At 42.1% G+C, this 12,882-nt stretch overlaps 1 protein-coding gene across 1 annotated transcript in view; it reads left to right on the plus strand.

Moving 5' to 3' along the window:
* CAPN9 (calpain 9) overlaps positions 1-12,600 on the plus strand; it is a 29,302-nt gene extending 16,702 nt beyond the window's left edge. Inside the window, exons 12-20 of the mRNA XM_082756482.1 lie at positions 116-152; positions 1,651-1,734; positions 2,250-2,307; positions 2,749-2,813; positions 5,173-5,241; positions 6,636-6,714; positions 7,641-7,757; positions 8,795-8,853; positions 9,437-12,600. Of these exons, the coding sequence (XP_082612608.1) occupies positions 116-152; positions 1,651-1,734; positions 2,250-2,307; positions 2,749-2,813; positions 5,173-5,241; positions 6,636-6,714; positions 7,641-7,757; positions 8,795-8,853; positions 9,437-9,463 (595 nt within the window). The 3' untranslated portion in view covers positions 9,464-12,600. The remainder of the gene's footprint in view (positions 1-115; positions 153-1,650; positions 1,735-2,249; positions 2,308-2,748; positions 2,814-5,172; positions 5,242-6,635; positions 6,715-7,640; positions 7,758-8,794; positions 8,854-9,436) is intronic.
* The last annotated feature ends 282 nt before the right edge of the window (positions 12,601-12,882 follow it).

The raw sequence follows: 12,882 nt of genomic DNA on the forward strand, positions 1-12,882 counted from the left end.
AAATGCAGTTTTATCTTTTGCCTCTGGAAAATGTTAATGAGCAACTTGGTGCCCTTTCCACACCAAGCAGATATTGAACATCTTCAGATATTGAATGTGGTTTTGTTTTCCCCAGGGATCTAGATGAAAACGTTGCCATTGATCTCCCTGAGGTAAGTCTACAGAGTTAAAATATCAAGAGGAGAGCTCAGCAGAAGCCAGCACACACTGCTTTTACTGTCTTTGGCTAAAACATGTTCATTTCACAGGAATGCTCCACAATTGCCAGCTTTTTGTGAGTGACTGAAACATTCAGTTCTGCTGAATATGGTAAAAGAGCTGTAACAATCAAAATCACAATCGTTATGCTTCTGCAGCTGCTCCAAGGCAGTCAGAGTCAGACAGCACCAGAAGCTGGTCTCAGCCACCACAGGTGCACTGAAAGTACCCCACTTAGCACTGGGGAGGCAGATGGCCTTTCGTAGCTATTAAAATTCCATTTATTGTGAAAAAATAAGGAGCAAGAGTATTTCCACAGGCCTTCATTTGTCTTACATAAAAACCTAGCAATATCCTCATGGTTTGGGAAGGAAGGCTTGACACGTGTGTACCTAGTGAAATTCTTTTTGTTCCTGGATGACCTGGCCTGCCTGCTGAGTGCTAATTGCAGCTGAATCTGAGTCAGCTCCCATTTAAATGTATCCCTGCACATAATCTGTTGATTGTAGTATGAATTCCCATGGAAACAAGCTAAATCATAATCCCATGAGTCCCTCTTTATTAAAATCCTCCTCCAGGGACCAGCTAGCAACTGAACATCTCCATTTCTAGGATCTCAGGGCCATGTTCAAGGTCAAAGTAAATCTGTACAGTGTCATTAAGGGACCACATCTGAACTTGACTAGTAGAAATTGAGGAATATGCATAGGGTTGAAAAATAAGTGTAAATGGCCAAGCACTGACACCAGGGTGACAGCACGGTAGATGTCACCTGTATTATATCTTCTGTTGGTAGAGAAAACAAAGCTTAATTCTTTGCATCCTGTGCTGTTCTGTTAGTTGCCTTCTTTTCCCCAGTTTTCTGGCACAAGAACTGCTCCCTGTTTGCATGGTCACCCCAGCTATAGCCATGGCCCTACGTGGTGGCATCTCTCATCAGTGTAGACTGAGGCCTGGGCTCTACACCCCTGCAACAGCACTGAGGCTCTCAGCTGGCTCAAAGTGCTCCCGGGCATGGGTTGACTCTATGGAGAGCACCAAATCACAGCCAGTTCCAGCTGCTGCCATCAAGAGAGGCCAGAGGCCCCTGGATGATGCCTCTGGGAAGAGCTTCATTGGGCTGGGTTGTTCAAGGACTGTGGAAGCAGAGTGGTTCAGGGATGGAGTGAAAGGAGCGGCGTTTTCCAGGATAGGTGCCTTTGGTTTTGAGATGGCCAAAGTAGTGGTACACTGTGCAATTCCCCAGGCAAAGGAAATGAAGGGTGAGAATCCCCTCAGGAAGCTTGGTGCTTGGGAGGCCTGAGGTCTGCAGTCAAAGCATAACAATGTTCCGAAGCATATGCAGTTATTGTAAGGTGTACTGTGCTCCCCTTATGCAAAGAGGAGCTGTGTGCAGGAGAAACATCATGTTTTACAATTCTTATAAACGTCTTCCTATGGTTGATGCTGCAGCCTCCAAACCCAAGTCCACAAACAACTGAAGAAACTGAAGAAGAAAAGCAGTTCCGGGCACTGTTTGAGAAGATCTCAGGAGAGGTGAGCTCAAAACCCTCGTAGGTCATAACAACACGTAGAAAGTAGGAGAGAATTCTGCTCCTACTCAGGGCCAGGTGAGGAAAAATGCTGTATTTTGGGGGGCAGTAAGCTTAGTTGCAGTGTGTTGTTTAGGCAACAGATGTCACCATGCCTTATATCTAGATGGAAAAGGGCGCAGTCCCAACTGAGCAAACCAGAGGACCAAAGCTAGAATTCAAGCCTGAGGGAGCCGACCTAGTTCCATGTCCAGCTGCATTTATATTTTTCTTCAAATCAATGGTTCCATCTTGAGATTGCTTTCAGACAGCCTTCGGCACAGCAGCACTCCAATATTTTGCTAGCTGTTTGGTTTTTAGCCTTTTCTGGGTTTTGTATGATTCTCTTTTCCTGAGATGCAGCAACATACAGATGGGTGATGTTTGTGTTTTCTGAGGTTTTTGGTATGTCTGATTCCAGAAACACTCAAGTAACAGATGCTGCTCTTTTTTTTTTTTTTTTTCTTTTTTTTAATTTAGGACATGGAGGTATCCGCAGAAGAACTTGAATATGTTCTGAATGCAGTATTAAAAAACAGTAAGTGCTGATAACCTCTGTACTGTTTCAGTGGCATGCAGCAAATGGCTGTGAAGAACTTTATAAAAGCTGCCATTAAGCTCACTTACGAATGTGAGAATAAAGGCTGTGTTAAAAATCTTGCCTGGTGGCCTCCAACCAGCCAGGGCAGAGCTGGGTAGGCATATTGTCCATGATCTAACCTCGAGTGTGTCCTGCCTCCAGCATGATCCGTGTCAGTTCACTGAAGCCAGTTCTACATTGCACTACTGCTCTGCTCTGGAGAGACAGGGAGTGGGACTAATAAGACCTGGATGTGGCTCATGGCCCTGCTCATCACAGGTCTCCCACAGTAAGGTCTAAGAGCCTGCTGTCTATGCTTATAAAATCTTATTTTCTGCTATGGATTTACAAACAGCAGATTTGCCCAATGACTTCTGTCTTATTGTTGTCCTTTTTCAGAAAAAGACATCAAGTTCAAGAAGTTAAGTCCCATTTCATGCCGAAACATCATTTCTCTTATGGATGTATCCTTTCAAATAAGTACTTGTGAAGCTAAACAAATACTGAATATAATTGTTCATAGCAGAACATTATGTATATTGGAGACGGGTGGGGTTATGTCATGGAAGAACACTGTCCACAGGAAAAAAAAGTGTGAAAGTTGTATCCCTATTTTTACTTTAGAAATCTAGTGTTAGGAGCTTCAAGACAGACCATTTTCTACTGAAGACTTCAGAGGGAGATGCTTTAATCTAAGCACTTGTAAAAGTAAATCTCAATTATTTACATATAGGACAGTGCATTTTTCAAGCTGTGATTTATTTGAAAAAGATCTGGAAGAGAGAACCCAAAACTGTTGTCTGAAGAGTAGACTTCACTAGAGAGAGGTGTGCATTCAAGTTTTGGGTCAGAAAATTAAGAATGAACAGAGTGGTGAAAATTACTGGTATCAAACCTATGGGGTTTTTTACAGCCAGACAAAAAGCTGGAAAATCTGGTCTTTCATCTAGATCCTGGAACTCCAGGAAGCAGACATGTGGGTGAGATTTGTCTGTCCAAATTTAGGCGTTTGTGGTGTAGGTGTTTACATCTAAGCTAGCTTTCTAGACTTCCTTTGTAGATAATGAAAAGGATGGTGTAATTATGCTTGTTCTCAATGTGCCTAACTGTGAGGGAAGCTAAATGATGGCACAGACACTAGGTGAGATGAACCACAGCCCTGGTACTTCTCCACCAGACTCATCCTTTGCAATGTTCTGCTGTTAAATTTAGTATGGGTTCTCTTCAGGTAGAGCTGGTTTTGGCAGTATGCTTTTCTGATAGCTTTTTTTTTTTCCACACGTGAAACAAAACAAAGACTGTATCAATCCTGACAAGGCAAGTATCTAACACTTGTTTCTTGTTTTGCTTGAAACAAGCTACGCTTGTTAAGCTAAGAAATTTTTATCTTATCCTATTGTTGCTCCAGTCCATGGCAAAGGTAACAAACATGCTCTCAAACAACTTCTAACACAAAACCAAAACAGACAAAAAGACAAAACTGTATTCTGGTAAAGCCATGTCTGTAATGTTAAAATTCAGTGCAAATCAGTCACTGTCCATATCCAATGAGAAACAGAGTACTGGTCCTATATTTTCTCCCTCAGCAACCAAGCTTCAGTAGGGAGTTGGTCCACGTTCACATCTCATCCTTACATGGTATTGGAACAGAGCCAGGGTCTACACTTGACCCCGGAGCATAACAGCAATCCTAGGTTTACTATTTAGGATATAACCAAATAGTTTCCATGATTTGCAATGCTTTCAGGGAAATCTCTGCATAGTTTTGAATTAGTGGGGAGACATCTCTTCATCTGCTTTGGAAGCACAAGGAATGCAGACAGAACCATCCCACTCTGGACGTGGCATTTAGAGCACAATGGAGGAGCAAAATGACACAAATGGAAGCCTGAGCTGATGCTGGCAAGTCACCTCCATGTCACATGCCACCAAATTCCCTGGTTGTAGTCACCATGTAATGGTGGGGATGGGGGTGAAGTATTGACACGACAACCAGAAAGAAGAACCTGTCTGGCTATAAAGACAGACTTCTTGTAGGAATGGTAATGTCCTTGGAATCTGTGAGTGCCCACAGTAATATTGCCAGTATAGGTGCTTAACTAACAGCATGCTATTAAATCATGGTGGGCTAGACCCAGCTTAGCACGTGTTGGCCTTTCTGAACTATTGCTGAGTTAGTGTCCATGTGAACAAGGGCTTTGTCTTGAAAAGTAAGATGTAAAGGGGAAGGAGAATGCAAGTGAGATCTACTTGGGGGACATCAGTAGCTCAGCACAGTAAATATTAAGACCCTCACACATCAGGAAGAGGGAAGTTCAGGCACATCTAATCACCACTTCTCAGCACTACTATACAGATGACTATTTCAGACTTTAAAGACCAGATTTTGCTAGTCTTACCACACGACTCCCATTAATCTTTGGTAGAGACATTGCAGTAGAGCCTGGTCTCTAGAAAACAATACTGAATAACACATTGGTTGACTAACTCATTCGAGTACAGTAGCAATTTGTTTTAATCAGGTAATTTAATTCTCTGAATCATTTATGTGCTATTTACATCTAAAGCTGTTCTCGCCTTAGAACAATCTGTCTTTCTTACTTGCATGGAGCTCAGCTGTGTTTTTGTGTCACATAATGTTCCCCAAGTATCACAGCCAGAGTCATGAGCTGCACCTCATGAGAAATCCCAATATCATGCTCAACAGCACTGCAGGCCTGCCGGCCAACGTAATGTTATATGTTTAAAGGGATAGCAATGTTAAATTCACTCAGAATTTGGCTCTTTATGTAACAAGTCATTTTCCTTAATTCAAATTACTAGACCAGTGGCAATGGGACTCTGGAATTCAGTGAGTTCAAAGTTTTCTGGGAAAAACTGAAGAAATGGATAGTAGGTGACATTATGCATTCAGTTTGGTTCTCCATTTTACTAGCTATTTCTTGTGTAGTTTATTATGTATATGCAGACAAAAATAGAGACAGGAGTGTTTACAAGCCACAATTTTTTACTTAAAACAAAAGTTTTAAAAGCATGGGGGCTTGTTTTGGATCTTCAAAAGCATTCTTAGCTTTCCATGATGCTAAACCTTAATGGTTTTCTGGAAATAACAGAGATTTTTGTAAGGAAATCAACTATGTTTGGGACAAAGAATGTAATGGACACTAACAAGGAAGCCAATAAAAATGAAACTTAAGGAGTTTCTGTTACTGTTGCACAGAAGAAACGATGATTCATGACTAGCAGGAAACAATCATTTCATAAGTCACTGCATTGCCATTATCGATCTCTCAGTAGACAACAGTACTGAAGTCTGGGAAAGTTGATTCTAATTTTAAACACATTTCCCTGCCACTGTATATGGCAGTAAAAACAAGCAGACTTTCAGAATCAGGGCACAGACTGAATATTCAAATAAAGACATCATAATTGTTTCCTCATGGTCATTAATAGTTTTTTTCTGAATTCATGCTTCACCCAAGCATTTAAAATATGCAGTTCTCTGCTTCTTGTCTATCCCATCAGAAATGACATATACTTTTTCTGGGTCCTAATGTCATATCTCTTTTATCAAAAGATGCATTGTTTTTGAACAAGGAGACTTGAGAAATCCTTGTCTTCTGTAAGAAGATTTGCACATATATCTGATGGAAAAATTTAAGCTGGTTGTGATAACAGCTCAATTTAACCCATATTCCAAGGGCGAATCATGTTTGTCATCTCATTAAAACAAAGGAATTTAACTCCAGTTTAATAATTATTTAATATTTAGGTCAAAATTCAAACCAGTTGTACCAGACCTCTCAGCTGCACAATGAATGTTTAGATCCTTTATACCTAGCAGCAAATGGGTAAGGGACAATCTCGACTTCATCTTACACAATTTTTTTCTAGCCTTCAGGATCATACAGAAAAACATGAAAAGAGATTAAGAGAATGCCTCAGGAGAGAGAAGCTAGAAGACAAATAAAAGTATATCCTTCCCAAATAAAATTACTTTTTAAAAAATCATGGAATTTTTTATGAAGAGAAACTCATTATATCTGAAAGATTGGGTTTGGCAGTACTTGTTTGAATTTCACAACAGCCTATTCATATGACAGAGAATTGGGACCCAAATTGCTCCTCGGTTACAAAATCAGAATGGATCTAGACCACGGATCTTGTCAGCTTTCTTAAGTGCTTTGTGCCACGCTGTTAGAGATAAACACCTTGCTTTTGTGTGCCATATCTGTGCTCCTTTCATGTGGAAATACTGAACTTTCCATCTGCTCTTTTCATAACAGAATATCTTTCTTCTGTTTGACTCTGATAAATCTGGCTCCATGTCCTCCTATGAGCTCCGCACTGCTCTCAAAGCTGCAGGTAAGACAAGCCCTACTTTTTATTTTGGGAAACCTGTTGGACAGATGTGCTGTAGGCAAAGAAGTCTGCAAGCAATTACACCATCTGGGTGCCCCCTAAATGGGAGGAGGGCTACACCACAGAGAGGACCTTGGAACCTAGAGGGAAAATTGAAAGGACTTCTGGAAAAGCCTCTTTCCAAAGGTGCAGAGAGGTGTAGGTAGTACCAGGTTTCCCTTTGGTTAAAACACTTTCTCAGCCAATCTTAGCTTTCTTTGTGCCCACAAGGGTTTGAAGCAGCATGGCCAAACTGGGGCTGGGAGCAGCAAGTGAGGTGCTGATGGGCGAAGAGTCTTGCCCAGTCATCCTGGTGGGGCTCACCATCCCAATACAGAGCACCCCAGGGAGGGTCCTTGGGCCATGGCACTTTCAAGGAGAAGTGGCAACAGTGATTTCTGTTCCTTAGGCTGTCTTGGAGAGGAAGTGGGATATTTTTAGGAATTACCTTTGGGAGTGTGTCTGTGTGGGCTGCCGCTGGCCCTTTCATCTAATCGTCTCAACACATGCAGGATTAGACCCTAAAACAAAACATTTCAGAGCCCAGGTCCACTTGAGGGTTTGAGGAGCTGCAGGTAACCTGTTTGTTACAAAGAGTAATCAGTGGGTTTCTATTTCATCACAAAGTATTTTTATTAAAGCACGTAGTTTTGCAGAAATCCCTTCAAATTTCAAGGAGTCCCTCATATGCAGTGACCGCAAAATTTGTGGTTCAGATATACTTATTCATTCCAAGCTTTAAAAACTTTGCAGTCAGATCACTTTCTGTGTGGATGTGTGCCATAGCACATTCTCCCATTAACTGATTTTCAAGATTAGTTAGTAGAGATTTGCAGATTCCATCCTGGCCTATGAGGCTGCTCAATTTTCCTATGTGTGTGTTTTGGAAGGATATCAACTCAACAACTACCTGTTGCAGCTGATTGTCCTGCGGTACTCTGATGAACAGTTCCAGATTGAATTTGATGATTTTCTGAACTGCTTGATTCGCTTAGAGAATGCAAGTCGTGAGTATCTTCTTCCTCTGGGATTTCTTCCCTTTTGGAAAAAAAAATATAAATCCAATTTCTGCTGTCACCAAGCATATTGCATAACATCTGAGATCAGGTGTGTAGATTGAAAGGCTAACAGAATGGAATTGTGTTTAGCATTTGCTTTTAGAATAGCTTTTCCCCTGTAAAATGAAAAATGTTCTGTTACTGATGGAAAATTTCCCCATGTGAATAAAGCCTGCTTCAAAAACTCCACAGTGATGCAGAAGGCATGTGAAGAATGTTGGCAAGGTCCTTGTTGTAGCCTTTCTTGTGGCTCACCCATCAGAGCAGTGGTGCCCAGACAGCTTGTAGCTAAATCTCATTTGTAAAAAAGTGGAGCTGTTGTGTGTCCTACTGGGTCGAGCCCCTAGACGCCCCACTACTCACACTCACTATCACCATTTCCCTCAATTCCTGCTGAATTAACTGAAGATATGGTTCCCTGTATCCCTTCTGGTTCCCATCAAAGCACCCTAGGATCAGTTCATTTGCACGCAGGGTCTCCCTTGTTGCAGAGCAGAAGTAGTAGAGACAGGTAAAATGGCTGAAGAGATCATCAGTGTGGCTTCAACCTCAAACTCAACTCAACTCGATGAAAATCACAATCAACTTTCCTCTGTGATATTTTTTTTTTCTCTTCTCTTTATTTCCTGGTTCAGTCTGGGGCAATAGAAGTGTTAAACTACTGAGAGAAAAGTTCAGTCAGATATATAAAGAGATGCAAATTGCTTGGCTTCATTTCAAAGCATCCGAATCTGAGTGCTTAGACACCCGCTTCCAGTTGAGTCCTGAAGAGAGACTTGCACAAAGGGCTGAACTCAGCAAGACTTTTCCTCCTGCATGTTCATTTTTCAAAGTAGTTACCACCTCTAAGCAACCCCAAGCGACCAGACTTTGCGCCAGCCCCCCCCCCCTCATAGGCACAGCCACTGTCATTGTGGGATGGGGAGCTTATATATGCATACGAATGAGGTGTATTTATGGCTCCTGTGTCCTGTTTTTCATTTCAGGAGTATTCCAAGCACTGAGTGTGAAAAATAAGGAGTTCATTAACCTGAATATAGGAGAGGTATGAGCACAGCTTTATAAACACTAGCAGAATTATGGGGCTCCTCTACAGCTTTTTCTTCACGTTAGAACTGGGATATTTCTGTGTGACACTTCAGGTGAAATCCATGGCCATGAGAGCACAGAGGGCATCTGCAGTAGATGTCAGCAGGGCTGTGATTTTACAGTGCACACACTGATTACATCTTCTCCTTGCTATTTCCTTCCTTGCCCTGTTGCATGCTGACAGCTTCCCATCCCCCTTTCTGGCTTCTCTGCTTTTTCCTTCCTCGGGTGCCAGCTCGCTGTGGGGAAAAGGGGAGGCAGCCAGCCTGGGATGGGGAGGTCTTTCACTCTCACATCAGCTTCTCCTGTGCACGTCCATCCTCTGCTTCTCAGCATGGGTTTGTTACTTTCTTGTGCTCTCTTTGTCTCCCTGTTACACATGTGGGCTGTCTCACATTTTATACTTACCCAAAGTCTCCTGGGGCAAGGCACAATGAATTCTCTGGAACAGCAAATGTGGGAGCTGATGTGGACTGTGGGGATGCAAATGAAGGGCCTGAAAGTATTTACTGTAAATTTGATCTTTCTTCTGATATTAGTTCATTAACCTGGCAATGAACATTTGAAGAAGTTTGACTTGGATGCCAGGAGTTCTTGGGACATCGCTACCATGGCTGCTGCCCTGACAACTGTGGTCCCCTTCTGATGTAGACTTAACCAGAGCTTTTGTGTGGAGGAAGACACGTGCTGCCCACCCTTTCTGGTCTCCAGCCCTGTTGTGTTCAGGAGCTCCACAGTCAGATCACATTTTGTTTTTAATTTTGATAAAACCTGCTAATGGATTTGTTACTGGAAGAGGTATTTGGATGGGGCACACATGCCTCTCAAGTAGACTGAAATTAATGCCCCTAAGTTAACACAGTCTTTTATAAAATAAGATTGCATTTAGTTTCAGCACAGCACAGCCTACAATGATTAAAAATTTTTATTGCTGCTTGGTTACAAATTACTGTGAGGTGCTTTTAAAAATACAAGGTTGTGTAAAACTGTTCAATTTGGAATTTATTTTGAGGCATGCTGTGTGGCTACATCACAAGTCTCTTGTCACAGCCACATGAATTTCAGTCTGATAGACTATGAACAAAGGAAGACTAGGGAATGCGTGGATGAAAATCCATCCTCGAATATTTGTAACAGAGGTCCCTGGTCCAGGTTTCCTTAGAAGGATGTTTAAGCTAAGATTTGATGTTCATCACAGATTTAATTTAGGGATAAATTGTTGCATCTCACCTCCCTTCAGTCCTTCCTCTGCTATCAACCTGTCCAAAGTGTGCCCCACAAACCAAAGTCTGCAGAATTACACACGTCTTGCCTGTATCTTCAGAGAAACATGCCTCTGGAGACAGTGAGCTCTTGCGTGGGGCTACCTTTCCCTCATGGAGTCAGTGCTTGTATCCCATACCAACCATGCCTTTAGAAGACCAACTATAATCATTTTAGGTGAACTAAATGCAACCATTGGTAAGGCCCTGATCTCTGCAGCTATTGCTGTTTTGCATTTGTCTCTTGCATTGTATTATTCATGTGACATTGATAGTCAGCGCTGACTTAAAAAATAACAGTAATAGCAGCCAGGAACTTAAGAAGTCTTCACTGGATTTGTTTCTATGTTTATCTTCATAACTTGTGCCTATTTTATAATGAATCAACTGTCTCGATTTGTTTTCTAAAACTTTTCTTGCAGCGAAACAGATGGCCCTAGAAGAGCTTTGCATTCCCTACTGTCCAGGATCACTGAGGCAGACAGGGTTTTATTTTCTCTACATTTAGACCTAATGAGCAATTCTGGAACAAAAATCAAACTGTAGTAAAGATTAAGTTCAAAGAACAAAAAAAGAAACAAAAAAAGAAACAACAATGAAAAAAATTCACCAAGGGTCACAATGTTTAAAATGCCCATTTCTTTTCCCTAACAATTACAGTCTTATAGCTATATAGAAAATGCTCTGGAGCTAACTGGAAGCTGAGAGAAAGCTAATGCAGTACTTCATGAACTGAGGTACTCAGCCCCATCAGGTGTATTGATTTTCAGATGTGATGGTTGTATGCCCTTTCAACAGCACTGGAGGCAGCTGTCCAAGTTTGTGAAAGTTTGAGTTAAAATCTAGACCATTTGGCCACACACTTGAGAGTAAATTTATAGATTCTTATCTGGTTCACTGTGTAAGCTTGAATGTTGATATAAATTTGTTGTAATATATTTTCTTTCTGTAATGATACTCACAAGGTATGCAGAAGAAAAGAGACGTTTCCATGCCTGGCACCTCCACTGTAGCTTTCTGTGTCTTCACACAGAGCTGGGGATGCCTTGGAGAAATCTGGTTTGATATAAGCAATGGGGCACAAGTAAAAATTTCTGCGTTGAAGAGAAAATTCATGCATTTAAGAAAAAAACACCCCAAAGTGTTTTCTTCCCACTCAGAGCAGTCTCCTGCTGACTGTATGCCAAAGAATCTGAGAGTTAACGTCCAAATCCTTTACAAATTAGAGTAAGACCCAGCTTCAAAAAGGAAAAGTAATCTTAGGAATAAGTGCATCTGAAGGTGGAGGATTATATAATCCCCTGTAAGTTTTATTATTTTTATTATACTGTTTGCATGAGTGAACGAGTGGGTGAGTGAGAGATGTTTGACTTCAAAGCCCCATCAGAACATGATAGCCCTTCTCAGCGCTGTGTCCATGTGGTGCCTGAACAAGAGGGCAACCTGCTGTCCAGAATCAGGGATCTGGGCTTGCTGGTTTTCTTTTCTTTTAATCAAGAATTTTCAGTTTAAAGACAGACCTTGCTGCTTTCTCTGACATGAGATGTGGATGCATTTGGTTCTGTACAAGAGCTGGAGCTAATCACTTAGGGTGGTCTGAAAGCCATGAGAGCTGTACGTTCCCTATTGTGCACACAGATCTTCTCAGCGAGTACCAGCTCATGCTGTGAGCCCTGCCTCTCTGCTAATGGCTACATTAATGGGGAACATGAGATGCATTTTTCATAATTATGTTACTGGGGAAAAAAATCACTTAGCTACAGGGCTGCAATTTGAGCATGCTCTTCCACTCCCTCTCAGAACCGAAAATGCCTCTTCAAAGCCTGCTACTGAAATCTCAAGCCAGATGTTGGCTGGGCTCAGCAATGGTGAGTCTTTGGCAGTGACACCTTCCTCAGAAAAATCACATTTCTGTCACAGGCCTATTTTAATCCCCACAAGACTTAACGCTGGTCCCCAAACACTTGATGTGTCAACGCAGGGGGTGCCCGAGGCATTACAAGGGTCAGGAGGTGAGGGAGAGAAAAAAAAGTGAAGCGCAGTCATACTGCTGGCAAAGCCTCCTTCTTGTAGTGCTGTGGCATCAGGCAGGAGAGATGCTTGAAACGATGAGGCTGTTCTCCCAATTTATAGCGGTTGTGGTTGCTTCCAATCATCAAAATTAAATATTTGTGAAGAGATAGCTGAGTTATCTAAATCATTTTCATTTCAGCTGCATCATCTCCCTGCCTCTCCCTGGAAATATTTGAGTCTTTGTGCTTTTCAGCTAATGGCAGCGCATCTTTTGGAAGCACATCAGAGCGCTGAGGGTAGTTTATAATGTTCCCAGTTATGTCTGGAACTTCAATATTTTTAAAATAAATTACAAATACTTGCTGATTGAGGTAAACTAAAGCTGTCAACTGTCGCAAACAGCTATCTTCTGCACGTCAGCCACTTGTGAGGGAAAGTGTGTTATAAACTGCCCTCCCAAAAACTCCAGTTTTCATCCTCTGCCCTTTGCATGGCCCTTGAAGGGAGGTCCACGTCGCTGAGGAGGACTCGGCCTCCAGGGGAGAGAGAAAGCCTGGGCCCAACGGGGGTGTTAGACACCACAGAGGGAGACGGGGCAGGCTGGCCACAGGCACCGGTCCCCTTACTTCCCATTCTTCTGGCCCACTGAACATACAGCCACAGCTCCCTGTCACCATTTTGTCTTTGTGTTTATTTAAAATGTCCAAAAG

This window comes from Aythya marila (genome assembly GCF_965140915.1).
Source record: "Aythya marila genome assembly, chromosome: 3".
In the NCBI taxonomy this organism is placed as follows: Eukaryota; Metazoa; Chordata; class Aves; order Anseriformes; family Anatidae; genus Aythya; species Aythya marila.